The sequence below is a fragment of the Falco naumanni genome, chromosome 5 (genome assembly GCF_017639655.2).
Source record: "Falco naumanni isolate bFalNau1 chromosome 5, bFalNau1.pat, whole genome shotgun sequence".
NCBI lineage: Eukaryota > Metazoa > Chordata > Aves > Falconiformes > Falconidae > Falco > Falco naumanni.
This window is the reverse complement of record NC_054058.1, coordinates 47788300-47801507: the sequence shown is the minus strand read 5'-3', so window position 1 is coordinate 47801507 and position 13208 is coordinate 47788300. Positions and strand designations below refer to the sequence as shown.

At 41.4% G+C, this 13208-nt stretch overlaps 1 protein-coding gene across 1 annotated transcript; it reads left to right on the top strand.

Moving 5' to 3' along the window:
• The first annotated feature begins 264 nt into the window (after positions 1 to 264).
• IFRD1 (interferon related developmental regulator 1) lies at positions 265 to 13208 on the top strand. Its single transcript, XM_040594226.1, has 12 exons — positions 265 to 582; positions 3163 to 3267; positions 4224 to 4305; positions 4750 to 4874; positions 5181 to 5338; positions 6616 to 6666; positions 6759 to 6937; positions 7043 to 7151; positions 9166 to 9300; positions 10550 to 10678; positions 11648 to 11743; positions 12512 to 13208. The coding sequence occupies exons 1-12, from the start codon at positions 537 to 539 to the stop codon at positions 12599 to 12601; spliced, it is 1305 nt and encodes a 434-aa protein (XP_040450160.1). The 5' UTR covers positions 265 to 536; the 3' UTR covers positions 12602 to 13208.

The window sequence follows — 13208 nt, the reverse complement described above, 5'->3', positions numbered from 1 at the left end:
CCCCGCCCTTCCCCGCCCCCGCCGGCTGCCGGGCGAGCCCGCCGCGCCCCAGCGTACACCGCGGCGTGGCGCGCGCGAAGCGCCGGTGACGTCCCAGCCCCACCACTGGGTAGCGGCGCGGCCGCGTCACGGGCTCACGCGACTGAGTCACCCGCTCGCCGTCGTAGCGCCCGGCCATTGGCAGCGGCAACGGCGCGTCGCGTGGCCCCGCCCCCGCAGCCCGGCGCGGCTATAAAACCGGCGCCGGCGCCGCCTCCGCGCCTTTAGCCCCGGGTGTCTGAGAGGAGAAAGATGCATCGACTCCGCTCACGGGCCTCCACGGGGATTTCTGCCTTCGCCGCCGGTTCGTCCTCCGCCTGCTTCCGCCAATCACCTCCGCTGCCCCGGTTCGGGAAGTCGGCCTCGCAGAGGCGTTGGAGTAAAAAGCGATCCTGCTCATCCATCGGCTGATTGTCGCTGAGTCCCGGGCGGGGGGGAGCAGAGAGACCGAGACCCGGAGAGGGGCCGCGGGAGCCGAGCCGAGCGCCGCTGCGACCATGCCCAAGCCTAAGAAGCGGGGCAGCAACCACCAGCGCGGAGCAGGTGAGCGCGGCCGGACGGGCGGCCGAGGGCTGGGGGCCGGGCGGCCTCGCGGAGCGCGGAGTTCCCCCAGCGTTTCCCGTGGCCGTCCGAGCCCCTGGAGGGCGGCCTTGGCCGGCGAGACCGCGGCTGGGCGGGCCGGCTGCGCCGTGGCTGGCTGCGGGGCTGGTGGGAAAGCGGCAGGGCGGACTGGCGTGCCCGCGGAGCTCTGCGCTCGGCGGGACGGAGCCGGGCCCGGGTCGGGCGGCGCCGCCAGGCTGGCAGGAGCCGGCCGCGAAACCGCCACCTCATGCCGCTTGCGCGCATGCGCCCGGCGGCGCGGGCGGCCCCGGGGAGGCGGCGGGCGGCGGCCGTGCCTGGCGCCGCCGGCGGTGAGCAGCGCCCGAAGGGCAGCGGCCGGGGCCGGCCCCGCCGAGGGCCTCCTGGCCGCCGCGGTCGCAGGTGCCGGCCGGACGCCCTCGGGCAGCTCGGGAAGCCGGGCTGCGGCGGGGGAGGCGGCGCCCGCGGGGTGCTGGGGCGCGTCCCTGGCCCTCATGGCCTCCGGTGTCCGCGCTGCGGCACCGCCGCCGGCGTGGGCCCTTCCGGGGCGGGGGGGCGGCTGCTGCTGTCACTCCGGTGGCTGGTGTGGCCGTATGCCAGCGCGCTGTGCTCCCACAGGCAGCAGTCTCTTTAAAATAATCTTCTTAGCCTAAAAGAGGATGCTATAAAATAATCTTAACGCGGATCCGGAATGTGTGTGGCTGAGGTGCTGATGCCTGGGCAGAACGGAGGTTTTGTGGGATGGTGAGGAATTTCACTTCAGGCGGCTGTGGCTGTGAGCGGCATCTGTCTCTAGTATCAAATGTTCAGGAGCTGAGCAGTTCACTGGGTCGTTCTGCAGCTGCTTTTATTTTAATTTGTGAAGGAACTGCCTGTCATTCTTTCCCATGAACTTCCCTGACGCAAATGAAGAAACTTCCCACGAAGCAAAACCTCTGGAGTGTGAGTTTAACTTCAGTGGAAAGTACTTGGACAGTGATGACCTCGAGGTTGATTCTGCCCAGATCAGTATGCTTTTGGGGGATCTTGGTAGTCAGGAAGCCAGCCTAAAGCTGGCAAGAGCTGTGCACTGCCGCGTTAAATAATTTAGAATCAATTGTACCACAAAAAATGAGTCGAAGAGCAGAATTATGAGTGCTGTTGTCATGATTTAACCCCAGACAGCAACTAAGCACCACACAGCTGCTTGCTTGCTCTCCTCTGGTGGGTTGGGGGAGAGACTCAGAAAGGTAATAGAAAACTTGTGAGCTGAAATAGAGTGTAATAGGTAAAGCAAGAGCCACACGTGCAGGCAAAGCAAAAGAAGGAATCCGTTCACTGCTTCCCGTGGGCAGGAAGGTGTTCAGCCATATTCAGCTCCATCATGTGTAAGACACTTGAAAAGACAAAAAACATCACTGCAAATGTCCCCCTGTCCTTCTCTCCCCCCGGCTTTATATGGCTGAGCACGATGTTATATGGTACAGAATATCCCTTTGGACAGTTGAGGTCAGCTGTCCTGGCTGTGCCCCCTCCCAGTTTCTTGCGTGCCCCCAGCCTACTTGCTGGTGGGGTGGGATGAGGCACAGAAGAGGCCCTGACTCTGCCTAAGCACTGGCCAGCTACAGCTAAAACATCCCTGAAGTAGCAACACTGTTTCCAGCACAAGTCCAAACATAGTAGCCTGGTACTAGCTACTATGAAGAGAACTAACTCTAGCCTGGCCAAAACCAGCACATCTGTAAATCACATCTGGGAGCTGGTGGAGAAATAACAGAGATACTATTCTTTATTCAACTTTTTTTATTCTTCTGTAATTAACTTTAGTAGATGCAAATAAAGGGCTAGGATAGGACAGTGATAGATCGCAGTATTATCAGGTGAAACTCCTCCAACTCTTAATGCTCTAACAATGAGATACAGGTATAAAATAATGATGCTTTCTTCAAAAAGACTGAAGTTACTGAGCCCTGAGGCCTTCTTGGTCCTGAGAGGGAAAATAATTTTCCCCTGTTGAAGCATTTGATGTTCTGGCTTGTATTTGTAATTCAGTGTTAAAACAGGGTTGGACATTGCTGATGCTGCACATACTACACTTAATCCCATAAATCCTGCATTGAACTGGGTAACGTATGTTTGTCTAAATGTATAACTTATCCTGGCCTGAAGTCCCTCAAAACTGAAAAATAAAGTTTGTATGGCAGTCTATTTTAGGTATTTTGTCCTAAGTTAAATTAATATAAAACTATTTTTAAAACACAGTCACAGGAATTTGCCTTAACCTGAAGTTGATTGTAGAAAGATCCTAAACCTAGAGTTAGGAATTTTACCAATACTTTGAAAACTTAGGCAGGTTCTTCCCCACTATTCACAAATAATCCTCCAGAACAAAGCCAACTAAGTCTTCAGAACAGATGGGAGTAAAGGAACCAGCAGAGGAAGAAAATATGCTTTCTGGGTCAAGGAAAGTGAATCTGTTGGGGCGGTTGAATTCTACTTTTGGTGTTCTGATCTTCCTTTTCTGTATGAAAAATGACCAAACTATTGTTTTTGTCTTTCCTTAAGGTGGTCAGCCCAGAAATGTGCAGCCTTTTAGTGATGAAGATGCTTCAATTGAAACTATGAGCCACTGCAGTGGCTTCAGTGATCCTGCTAGCTTCACTGAGGATGGTATATTCTTTCACTTGTATCTGTTCATCTTTTTAAAAACTTAAAACCTGAGTTGACTTAGGTGTTTAAGTACTAGACTGTAAGTAGCAGTAGCAAAATTATGACATCCTGGTAAACACTGTGTGATTGTTAATCTATTGGCTATTGTTTTTGTTTGGTAAGAATATATTCCTGGTTTCATGAGCCTCTCATGAAACTATTAGGCTTTTTTCTATTAAAATTATACAATGCTAACTTTTGGAGACAATAAGAATTTTAAGATTATTATTAAGACATTGATTTTCATAACATATAGTTGAGGTGGTAAGAACTGCAGAAGAATTTGAGATGGAAAGAATCACATTTTTGCCTGTTTTGAACTGGATTTGTACTTTGTCTCCTCTACCATCTCTGCAACTTGGGCTGCTCTAATGTCATTTTTTTGGGAGTAGGGGACCTGAAAGCCTGCTACAGGGGGATAAGGCAGAGAACCTTCCCTATGAATACTTGTTACTCTTAACTGAACTGCTGTTGCAGAGGCATCTGAAGTGATGCCAGATAGGACAGGCTGCTTAGACAGAACTTGCTGCATCAGTAGTGAACACTCCAGTGTACTCCAGGGATAGAATGCAGTGGACTGGATGAAAATGTGTTGCTGACAGGATTGGCTGATGGGTGTCAGTTGTAGCAAGTTTACGTAAGATCTGATGAGTTCACTCGTTTGTTCTTGGCACATGTAAGAAGCAGGTGTAGAAACAGCTCAGATGTATGAATAGATCAGTTTTTGCTGAAGTATTTTAAGGGGCAGTTTGATGTAGTAGTCTTGACACCATTCTGTTGCTGTAATACTGAACAATTCTGTAGCTATTGTCTGTGTTAAACTGCTTTCTTATTAGTATTGGAAACATTAAGTGTTGGGTACTACTGTGACTGCTAATAAAATGCATATCAGGACTAAATTATTTCCTCTGGATTAGGGCCTGAAGTTGATGAAGAAGCCACTCAAGAAGACTTAGAATACAAATTGAAGGGATTTATTGATCTTACGTTGGATAAGAGGTATAGTATGCTTTGAAGAAATGCATTCATATGTTGTGTACTAGCTTCCTCTGACATAATAAAGGAAATATGCATCAAACTTTTTTATATGTTTACTGAAATTACAATGTTTTCATGCTGGGGAGGGACTGGCTTTTCTTCTGGATCTGAGCAGAACTTTTTCCCTCCATTGAGTTTTTGGATAAGTGAGAGTCAGACTTTCCTAATAGCTTGCAGTAAAATGGCTTTATTTCTAGTCTAGTGCACTGTTGTGAGCTCCATCTGCAATGAAAATTTCTTTGTCCTTGAAGAAGGAGAAAATTTGTTGCATTTCATACTGCATGGTACTTCTGTGGGTTACTTTTCTGTTGGGTGCAGGCAAATACAAACTACATATAAAAATAAAGGCTGAGCTTTAACTGGTATGTGCTTATTCTAAGAGGTCTTCCTTCTGTCTTCCAACAGTGCAAAGACAAGACAAGCAGCTCTTGAAAGTCTGAAAAGTGCTTTTTCTTCTAAAATACTATATGAATTTGTCATGGAAAGGAGAATGACACTAGCTGATAGCATTGAACGCTGCATAAAGAAAGGTAATTAATATGCTCGCTATTAGAAAGCAATAATCCCAATGAAATAGCTCACTGTTCAAAAGGAATTAAGACTGTGAGACTTCTCTAGTACTTCATAGAGTGCTTAATAATTTAGTTATGTTAATATAACATTCCTTTTTTTACTTTAGATGTCATATTTTAACTGACCTAGAAAATTAACTGAAATGACATTCTGTATTGGTTTCTGAATTTCCATTTGCAAGTTTTCAGACTATTATCTTCAAAGGGTTAAAGGAAGGAGGCAGTGCACAAGGTGATTACTCATCATAATGTGTTAATCTCTAGGTAAGAGCGATGAACAGTGTGCAGCTGCCGGACTGGCATGTCTTCTGTGTGTGCAGATGGGGTCAGGAATTGAAAGTGAAGAGATTTTTAAGACCCTTGGTCCAGTTCTGAAGAAGATTGTCTGTGATGGAACAGCCAGTATCCAAGCCAGACAGGCTGTAAGTATAAAATGTTTATTTGCCAGACAAGGACAGAGTTTTGACCAGCTCACTGTTGTGTAATCCAGAACTAAAGGTTACTTCACTAGTGTAAACTCAGAGTATTGACATATGCTCTAAATGATGCATAGTACTTTTCACTGGCTTAAAAAGTTCTACCTAGAGGTTGAAGTTCACTTTCTTCTTCAAGCTAGAAACTACCTTGTCAAGTCTCTTAACTCACTATGTTGCAGTCTCTGTACTGCAGTTCTGAGTGCTGATGTTGAAGTCCTATATAAAAAAATGAAGGTTTTCCCCCTGACTTATGTATCCTTACTGTATTAATTTTAACTTCTTTAACAGCATTTAACAAGAGGAATGTTGCTTATGCAAATGTGTTTATATATGATAAAATTGCATATAGCAGATTTAGAACTACATATTCGATACATTCACACTACCAAAAGTATAAGTTTTTCGCCCAGTCATCTTGTCTATATGTCAGTGATATATTTTAAATACTGACTGAAGACAGTCTAAAGCTCTTACCAAGACTTTTTAAAAAAAAATCAGTTTTAACTAATATTCTCCAACTTGCCTTTATCATTGCATCGCTGGCTGCTTCTCTGTTGTGCTCAAGCTGTGTTACAATAGATAGTGTCAGCTGGAAGAAGAGTTAGTGTTGGTTCAACAGCAGCCATTTCTACAAACGCTATTAAAGCTTGTCCTGCTTAAGTGTTATTTTGAGTCTCCTCTTTGTAAGAGAAGATGGAGTAGAATATGGGGAACAGGGAACAGATATGTAGGACCTCACAGCAAAAACCGGGAAGTTCTAGGAAAAGCTCCTGAAGGTTCAGTGTTTTCATGACATTTAGTTGGAACAGATGGCAGAGAAGGGAAAATACTTCCTGTAGCTGTGAAGAAATATATGTCCATTACTGTTTAGCAGCATGATTTCTCCTAGTGAATCCTAGTGAGATTTAAAATAATTGGGTGAGAGGGGTGCTACATGTAGCTTTTTTGGAAGGGCTTTGTAAGCTATATTAAATAATACAGTGTGAAAAGTGAAGGCTTGTGGGTAGTCTGTGTTGTAAAATGATCCTGACATTGGATGGAATCTGAGAGCTAACTATTAGACAGTGGCTGAATTAAAAAGTGTCGAAGACTTGTAGTCTGTTAAGGTCTTAATCTCAAGTTTCCATTATTCCTGATGTTAAATTTCAAAGGTCAGAGTTTGAAGGTTTTTGTCAACAGTAACTTTAATGTAAAATACTGATGTTTTTTTTTCTGTTGTCTAGTGTGCAACCTGCTTAGGGATTTGCTGTTTCATCATCACTGATGACATTACGGTGAGGATAAATATTTTTTTAATCTATAAATGGACATTATGAAAATGTGTGGATCTTAAGCCACTTGCGTTATCTTTTTTTCCCCTGTTCAGGAGCTGCACTCTACTATGGAATGCCTGGAAAACATCTTCACAAAGGCCTATCAGCGAGACAGAGACACTAATGGTGTATCAAGTACCCATAACACTGTACTTCACATTAGCGCTCTTTTAGCCTGGACACTGTTGTTGACTATTTGTCCAATGAATGAAGTGAAGAAGAAAATTGAAATGTGAGTATCTTTCTTGGAAAACAAAATTTGTAATGTCCAGTTTTATATGCAATGAAACAGTGTTCACAGAATTTACGTCTTAATGAAATGTGACTTATTCCTTAGGCACTTACATAAACTTCCAAGTCTGCTGTCTTGTGATGATCTCAACATGAGAATAGCTGCTGGAGAAACACTAGCGCTTCTGTTTGAACTGGCACGTGAGACAGATGCTGTAAGTAGATGACTGCAGCTAAATTTTCTTGCATTGGGGATGATAACAAGGCATATTATTTACTGCGTTGTGTAGCACCCCAGATCTCAGCAAGTGGCAGATAATTCACTGGGTTATGTTCTTTGTAGTGAGTCTGCCCCAGTCTAAGTGGGTATAGCAATGGTTGACAGCAATTTAATTATCATTTTTACACTGTTTTCCATACTAGTAAATAATAAAATGCATCAGACAGTACTGAGGAGCAACTAGAAATGTCGTGTGCAGGCTTTAAAATCTAAATCCAACACACTGTAGGTGTTGCTGATTGGAAAAAAAACCCTATATAGATTCCAAGGTAAAACATTATTGTTTACTGTAGTGGGAACACTCATTAGATACTTTGGCAGATAAGTTCCAGTGATTCCTAACCTGCACGATTCTGCTTCCATAGCTAAAAATCTATCCTTTAGTAGAAACCATTTTGACCTGTAGTATTGTTTTTCCAGTATCCTTATTTAGGTACCTTGAGAAGAGTAACTAGTTACTGCGTGATGGTTTCACAGCATTTGTGACTATTTTAGTCAGTTGGTGACTAGTCAGTTTAGAAGGGGAGATTTTGAAAGGACTTGCACAGATATCAGTATTACTACATTTGGTGAGATTCCGTGGGGTTTGTTTTTGAGTTGGATTAGGTGCAAGCTTCTCAGTAGCACCTCATACACACTTAAACCTGTCTTTACATTCTTCAAAATGCCTTATTAATTTTTGAGCTGTTTTTCTGACAGCACTGAAGGAAATAGTCTCCACTTACCCATGGCACAGTCTGCAAGAGTTACCTGAATGGATCCTAGCTTGATCAAGGCTGTTGTGCTTTGCCAGAACACTGTTGAAGTTGAAAAGATAATTCCAATTCAGTCAGGATGCATCACACACTAACACTGCATAATCTGAAACAATACGCTGAGACTTATATACAATTGCAGACAGTAGGAATTCTTTCCTATGGAATTCAACTTTGAAAGAAAAAAAAAGGGAACTTGATCCATTATTGGGTCGAACTGACTGCAAGTAACTAAAATCTTAAAATACGTGAACAAGTAATACTATATTTGCTAAAAAATCACTCCATTCCATTGAGGTAATGCCCCTTTAATCATTATTTGGATCCTTAACAATCAGCACAGATTAAAAATGATTGTTGTGTTTTACCTTTGACCAGTTTCTTGCAAAAAGCATCAAGTAAACTCAGCCCATTTAGTTGACATGACAAAACATCCAGATTGGACACACCCCCACCCCCCAAAAAACCCAAAAAAAACAACACAAGCAAAAAACCCTGCTTTTACATAAGTTTACATACATTCTTACTAATCAAGGTAAACTACTTCAGAATTTGTAAATGGAGGGGAGAACATACTTCCTGCTAAAGGATGATACATTGAAGTTTACTTGGAGTGTTTTGTTGAGGATTTTTTTAAAACTGCTTTCTAATTTTTCACCCGATGCAAGACTTATGACTAAATATTCATACTGTCAGTCTAATGGTGTCTCCCCGTCCATCTCCAGCAGTGTGAATTCTGTGCTAATAGCCTGAAAGTTCCCTCAGCTCGTTGACCAGAGTGGCAGCCAGGTTCAGCTTATCAGTTAAGCATTTTGAGTCCCTTGGAATTATGGAGCAAAACAGATTGACAGGTATATAGACACACTGAAGGAGCTGTACTGTTTCATGTGGCTCAGACTACCAGAACAGAGTTTGATAGTATCCTGCTTGGTAAACTGGATGCTGTGACTGTTTTTGCTAGTTTAAACATTGCAAATGGAAGTACAAGAAGTTAGTGCCATCTGTGTCTTCATTAAGTAACAAAGTAACAGTTTGTTTTAAATAACAAAGTAACAGTTTGTGTAGAGGTCTACCCAGAAGTCAGATCTATTTTCCTATTTGCATGGATCTTGAGGCCAGAAACTAAAAAAAAAAAAACCAAAACCAAACAAACAAAAGAAAATTATTCTTTTTTTCTGGGGTGGGGTGCATTAGGATTTTTTTTATGAAGATATGGAACTTCTAACAGAGAAACTAAGAGCTCTGGCTACTGATGGAAACAAGCACCGAGCCAAAGTAGATAAAAGAAAGCAGCGATCTGTCTTCAGAGATGTCCTACGAGCTGTTGAGGTGATTCTTTTCTTACTTTGAATGTCTGGATTGTTAACTGTGTAGTGTACAATTTAATGAAAATGGCTTTTCTATTAAATAGAATTACTGTTTCAGTGAAAGCAACAGGAAAAAACTATTTCAAATGAGATTGGAAATTCTGATCACTTATACAAAATATAGCTGCTTTTTTAGGAGTGTAGGACAAAGTAAGTCAAACTTGGTTTATTTTGTTCCAAACTTGACTTTCATATTGAAGAATATTTTTTTTCTTTAAAGAAGGCTAAACATTGCACTTGTAAATACTAAATTCTTTTTTATTTTATACCATGAGCAGATTTTTTTTTTCATAGCAAGCTTTGTAGGACATCTAAATTAGTGTCCTGAATTCTGTGCAATATTATTGTACTGTCTCTTACTGAACTTCGGTCCATAATAAACAAAGAGCAAGTTAATAGTAAGATACATTTCCAAATGGAACCTCTGTTGGGGGCCAAAGAAATGTTTGTGTATGAGGAGGGGTGTCGTCCTAATTGTTGGGCGGTAATCTTCTGGTTTTCTGTATCCAGATTAAGAGAACAATACACAAAGCAGGACTGAAAATACCTGGTTAGTGACATAACTTCTGAGTAAAGCCTCTAAGGCAAATGTTAAACTTCTGTCACTTTAAATACATTGTTATCTTGTACCTCTCAAACTAGATTATTTATTTGTTGGATAATTTTTATGTTGGTGTGCAGGTAAGACGAACTAAATATTAGTTGACATTCAGAACAGTTAAACATCTAGGAAACAGGAGAAGACTTTGAAGTGATTTGAAGTCACCTTTAAAATTCTGCCTGTAGAAGAATCTGAGTCCTTAGTAGCATTTGTTACGTTCCATTGTCACATATGTAGCTTGCTGCACTTGAAAGGTGAGAGGACTAAATGAAGCTTACAAACTGATTTATAGGTGACTCCTGCACTCAGAACTGTTTTTTCTGGAGAGAAGTCTAATTCTTAAAGTAATTTTAAAGATGAAAGTTAAGTGTTCTTTTTTTAAAATGCTTTCTGACTTGAAGAATGTCAGCTTCAAGTCTCATATGAGATTTAACTTCAGGTGTGCATCAGTTTATGAACAAATCTTCAGTGTATGCATATTATATCATTTGGAAGGTTTTTGTGGGCCAAATTTATTAATGAAAATAAAGTTCATTGATATATATAAAATTCCTAATACAAAAGACTTTGAATTAAAATCATATTTGTTGTTTCCTTTAATTTTGGATAGGAACGTGACTTTCCTACAGAGATGGTAAAGTTTGGACCTGAGCGCATGTATATTGACTGCTGGGTTAAGAAACAAACTTATGATACCTTCAAGGAGATTCTGGGGTCGGGGATGCAATATCATTTGCAGGTGAGCTGCTGTTTGGTACTTGCTCAGACTGTTGTTCCCCATCTGGCTTCTTCATAGTAATTCAGTCTGAATTACAAAATCATGAGTAGAACTTGGTAGAATGATGGGCTTTGCATTAGAAGGGTTAAAAGACAGCACTTGCAAAATGAACTACAGTGGGTTGGAACTGTTGGGGTGAGCTCCTTTGGAGCTGTAGCCTGAGTATACTGGCTTATTAATAAGAAGACTTCTCCAAGAAGTAGGAGATTCAAGCTGAATTATCTTAGCTTCAGGGTTTTGTCCTGAATCCTTATGCTGTCTTTCAGCAGAGTAGTGTAGCCATCTGGCTGCAATAAAGCCATAAACACTTCCTATTCAAGCCTGTAAAAAGGTACGCAAAGTTTTAGTCAAAAATTATGAACACAACTTGTAGCTCGATGATGACAGCATTCTAGAAGTGAAGGGTTGAGTCCTCATCTCTGTTGTAGGAACTGCTGTTCACTAGTCATCTGTTTAGATATGAAGCAGAAGCAGGAATTGTAGCATAGGAGCATGTGCTTCCAAATTGCTATAATAATCATGGTGTTAAAATCTTCAGTCCAGTGTCAATTGTATTTTTATATGACTGAGGGAGCCCAGGCATATGTAGCATTTTTTCAGATTTTCCAATATACGGTCAGATGCTTTAAAATTGGTGTGCTGTGAAAACATATGGGTCTGTTTCCAGCTGCCTGATCTTGTCTAGAGGATGTAACAGAACAGTGTCTAAGTTGTTGGGACAAAAAAAAAATATCAAGGTCGTGGGGAAGCTGTCTCTTTCTTCTCAGGAGGACATTTTTAGTTCTTAGCCTTACTCTGGTCAAAGGAGGAAGCATTCCCTGGCTTAATTGCATAATAAGATCTAAGATTTATGTCTAATTGCTGCTGTTTCTTACTGGAGATTTAATAATCAGGAGAAGAAACTGATCATTTGGTGTGCTTCTTGTTTAGTCAAATGACTTTCTCCGGAATGTTTTTGAGCTTGGTCCACCAGTAATGCTAGATGCTGCAACTCTTAAAACAATGAAGATATCTCGGTTTGAAAGGGTATGTTACTGTATTTTCTTTACTTTACACACTAATATATTTCTCCTGAATTTAATAGTATTCCAAACACCCACTTGACAAGCCATCATCTTTAAACTTGTCACTTTAATTCTAACAGTGCCCCATATTCATCTGAATGAAACCAAACCTTGCTTGTATGTGTTTTGGAAAATCTAAAATAAGAGCTCAACTAGGCACATGTCTGCTGCTGCTTTTCTCCCAAGGGGGTCTGAAGGTTGACTTGATTGCTGATTGGTACTTAGTTCATGCTCCATACATGTGAAACTTTGGACTCTTACAAGAACTGTAGGTTTTGGGGTAGGGACCTATAGGAAACCATAGAAACGGAGTCTTTTTATAAAGACAGTATCCCGAACTCCCTAGTTGAAAATGGACACGAGGGGGGTGACTTTGTTCTGTTGGCTGTGAATGTACTTATCTCGTATACAAACAGCTTGTGGAATGGTGTTACCAAGTTTAATCTGGGGGCAAACTTAAATCTGCATTGTGTCTGTATGATGTTTAAGATAGACTGGCTTCCAGAATTGCTTCTAGCTCAGCCTTTATACAGTCCAAGTTTCTTTTAAATGTATACATAATAAAATGAATCATTGTTTTGGTGCAAATATATACTATTGATTTAAGAACGTCTACCAATTTACTTCATGGATTAATAAAAAAGATACTTTCAGTTGTTTCTTAACATAAAAGTTTAAAGGACATAACCCTTGTGAACATCTGTGATTAATTTTTCTTTTTCTTTTGTAGCACTTGTACAACTCTGCAGCATTCAAGGCCCGGACAAAGGCTAGAAGTAAATGTCGTGACAAAAGAGCAGACGTGGGGGAATTTTTCTAGATCTTTTCCATGGGGTTCAATTTCCATATTTAAAATAGTTTTGTAACCTTTAAAGGTATTTTTTAATTTCCGTAGTCACAGCTTGCACTTACGCACTGGGATGTTGTATAAAATCTGTAAATATAATGCATGTTGTTGCTTAGTTGTGTATACACTGTATATAGATCCATAGAAGATTGGGTGCGGGGATACATTATAGCGCTTGCATTAGGTGCAACTTGCTCAAAGGCTGAATACATTGTAACTGAACTGTTAAATGGGGTGGGTCACTAGTCAAATGCCATGTATAAGATTGGATTCCTCACTTTATATAAAGGTAAATTAAATTAATTCATTGGCCAAGTGTTTTGGTAAGAATATGCTAATATGAAGAGATGAACTTGTTTATGTGAAGTTATTTTAGTAATTTTTTTAAACTTTTCAATGGCAGATGGACAAAAATTTCTACATAGTCTGACTTTAACCTGAAGGAGACTATAAAGTTCAATTACCTTCACTTACAGTGAAGTAGTGAATGACAAATACTCGCCTCAGTGTAAGATAAAAACAAGCTTCTCATGGTCTGAAATCGGGTGTTTAATTTTTGGAATAAAGATGTTTCTCACTG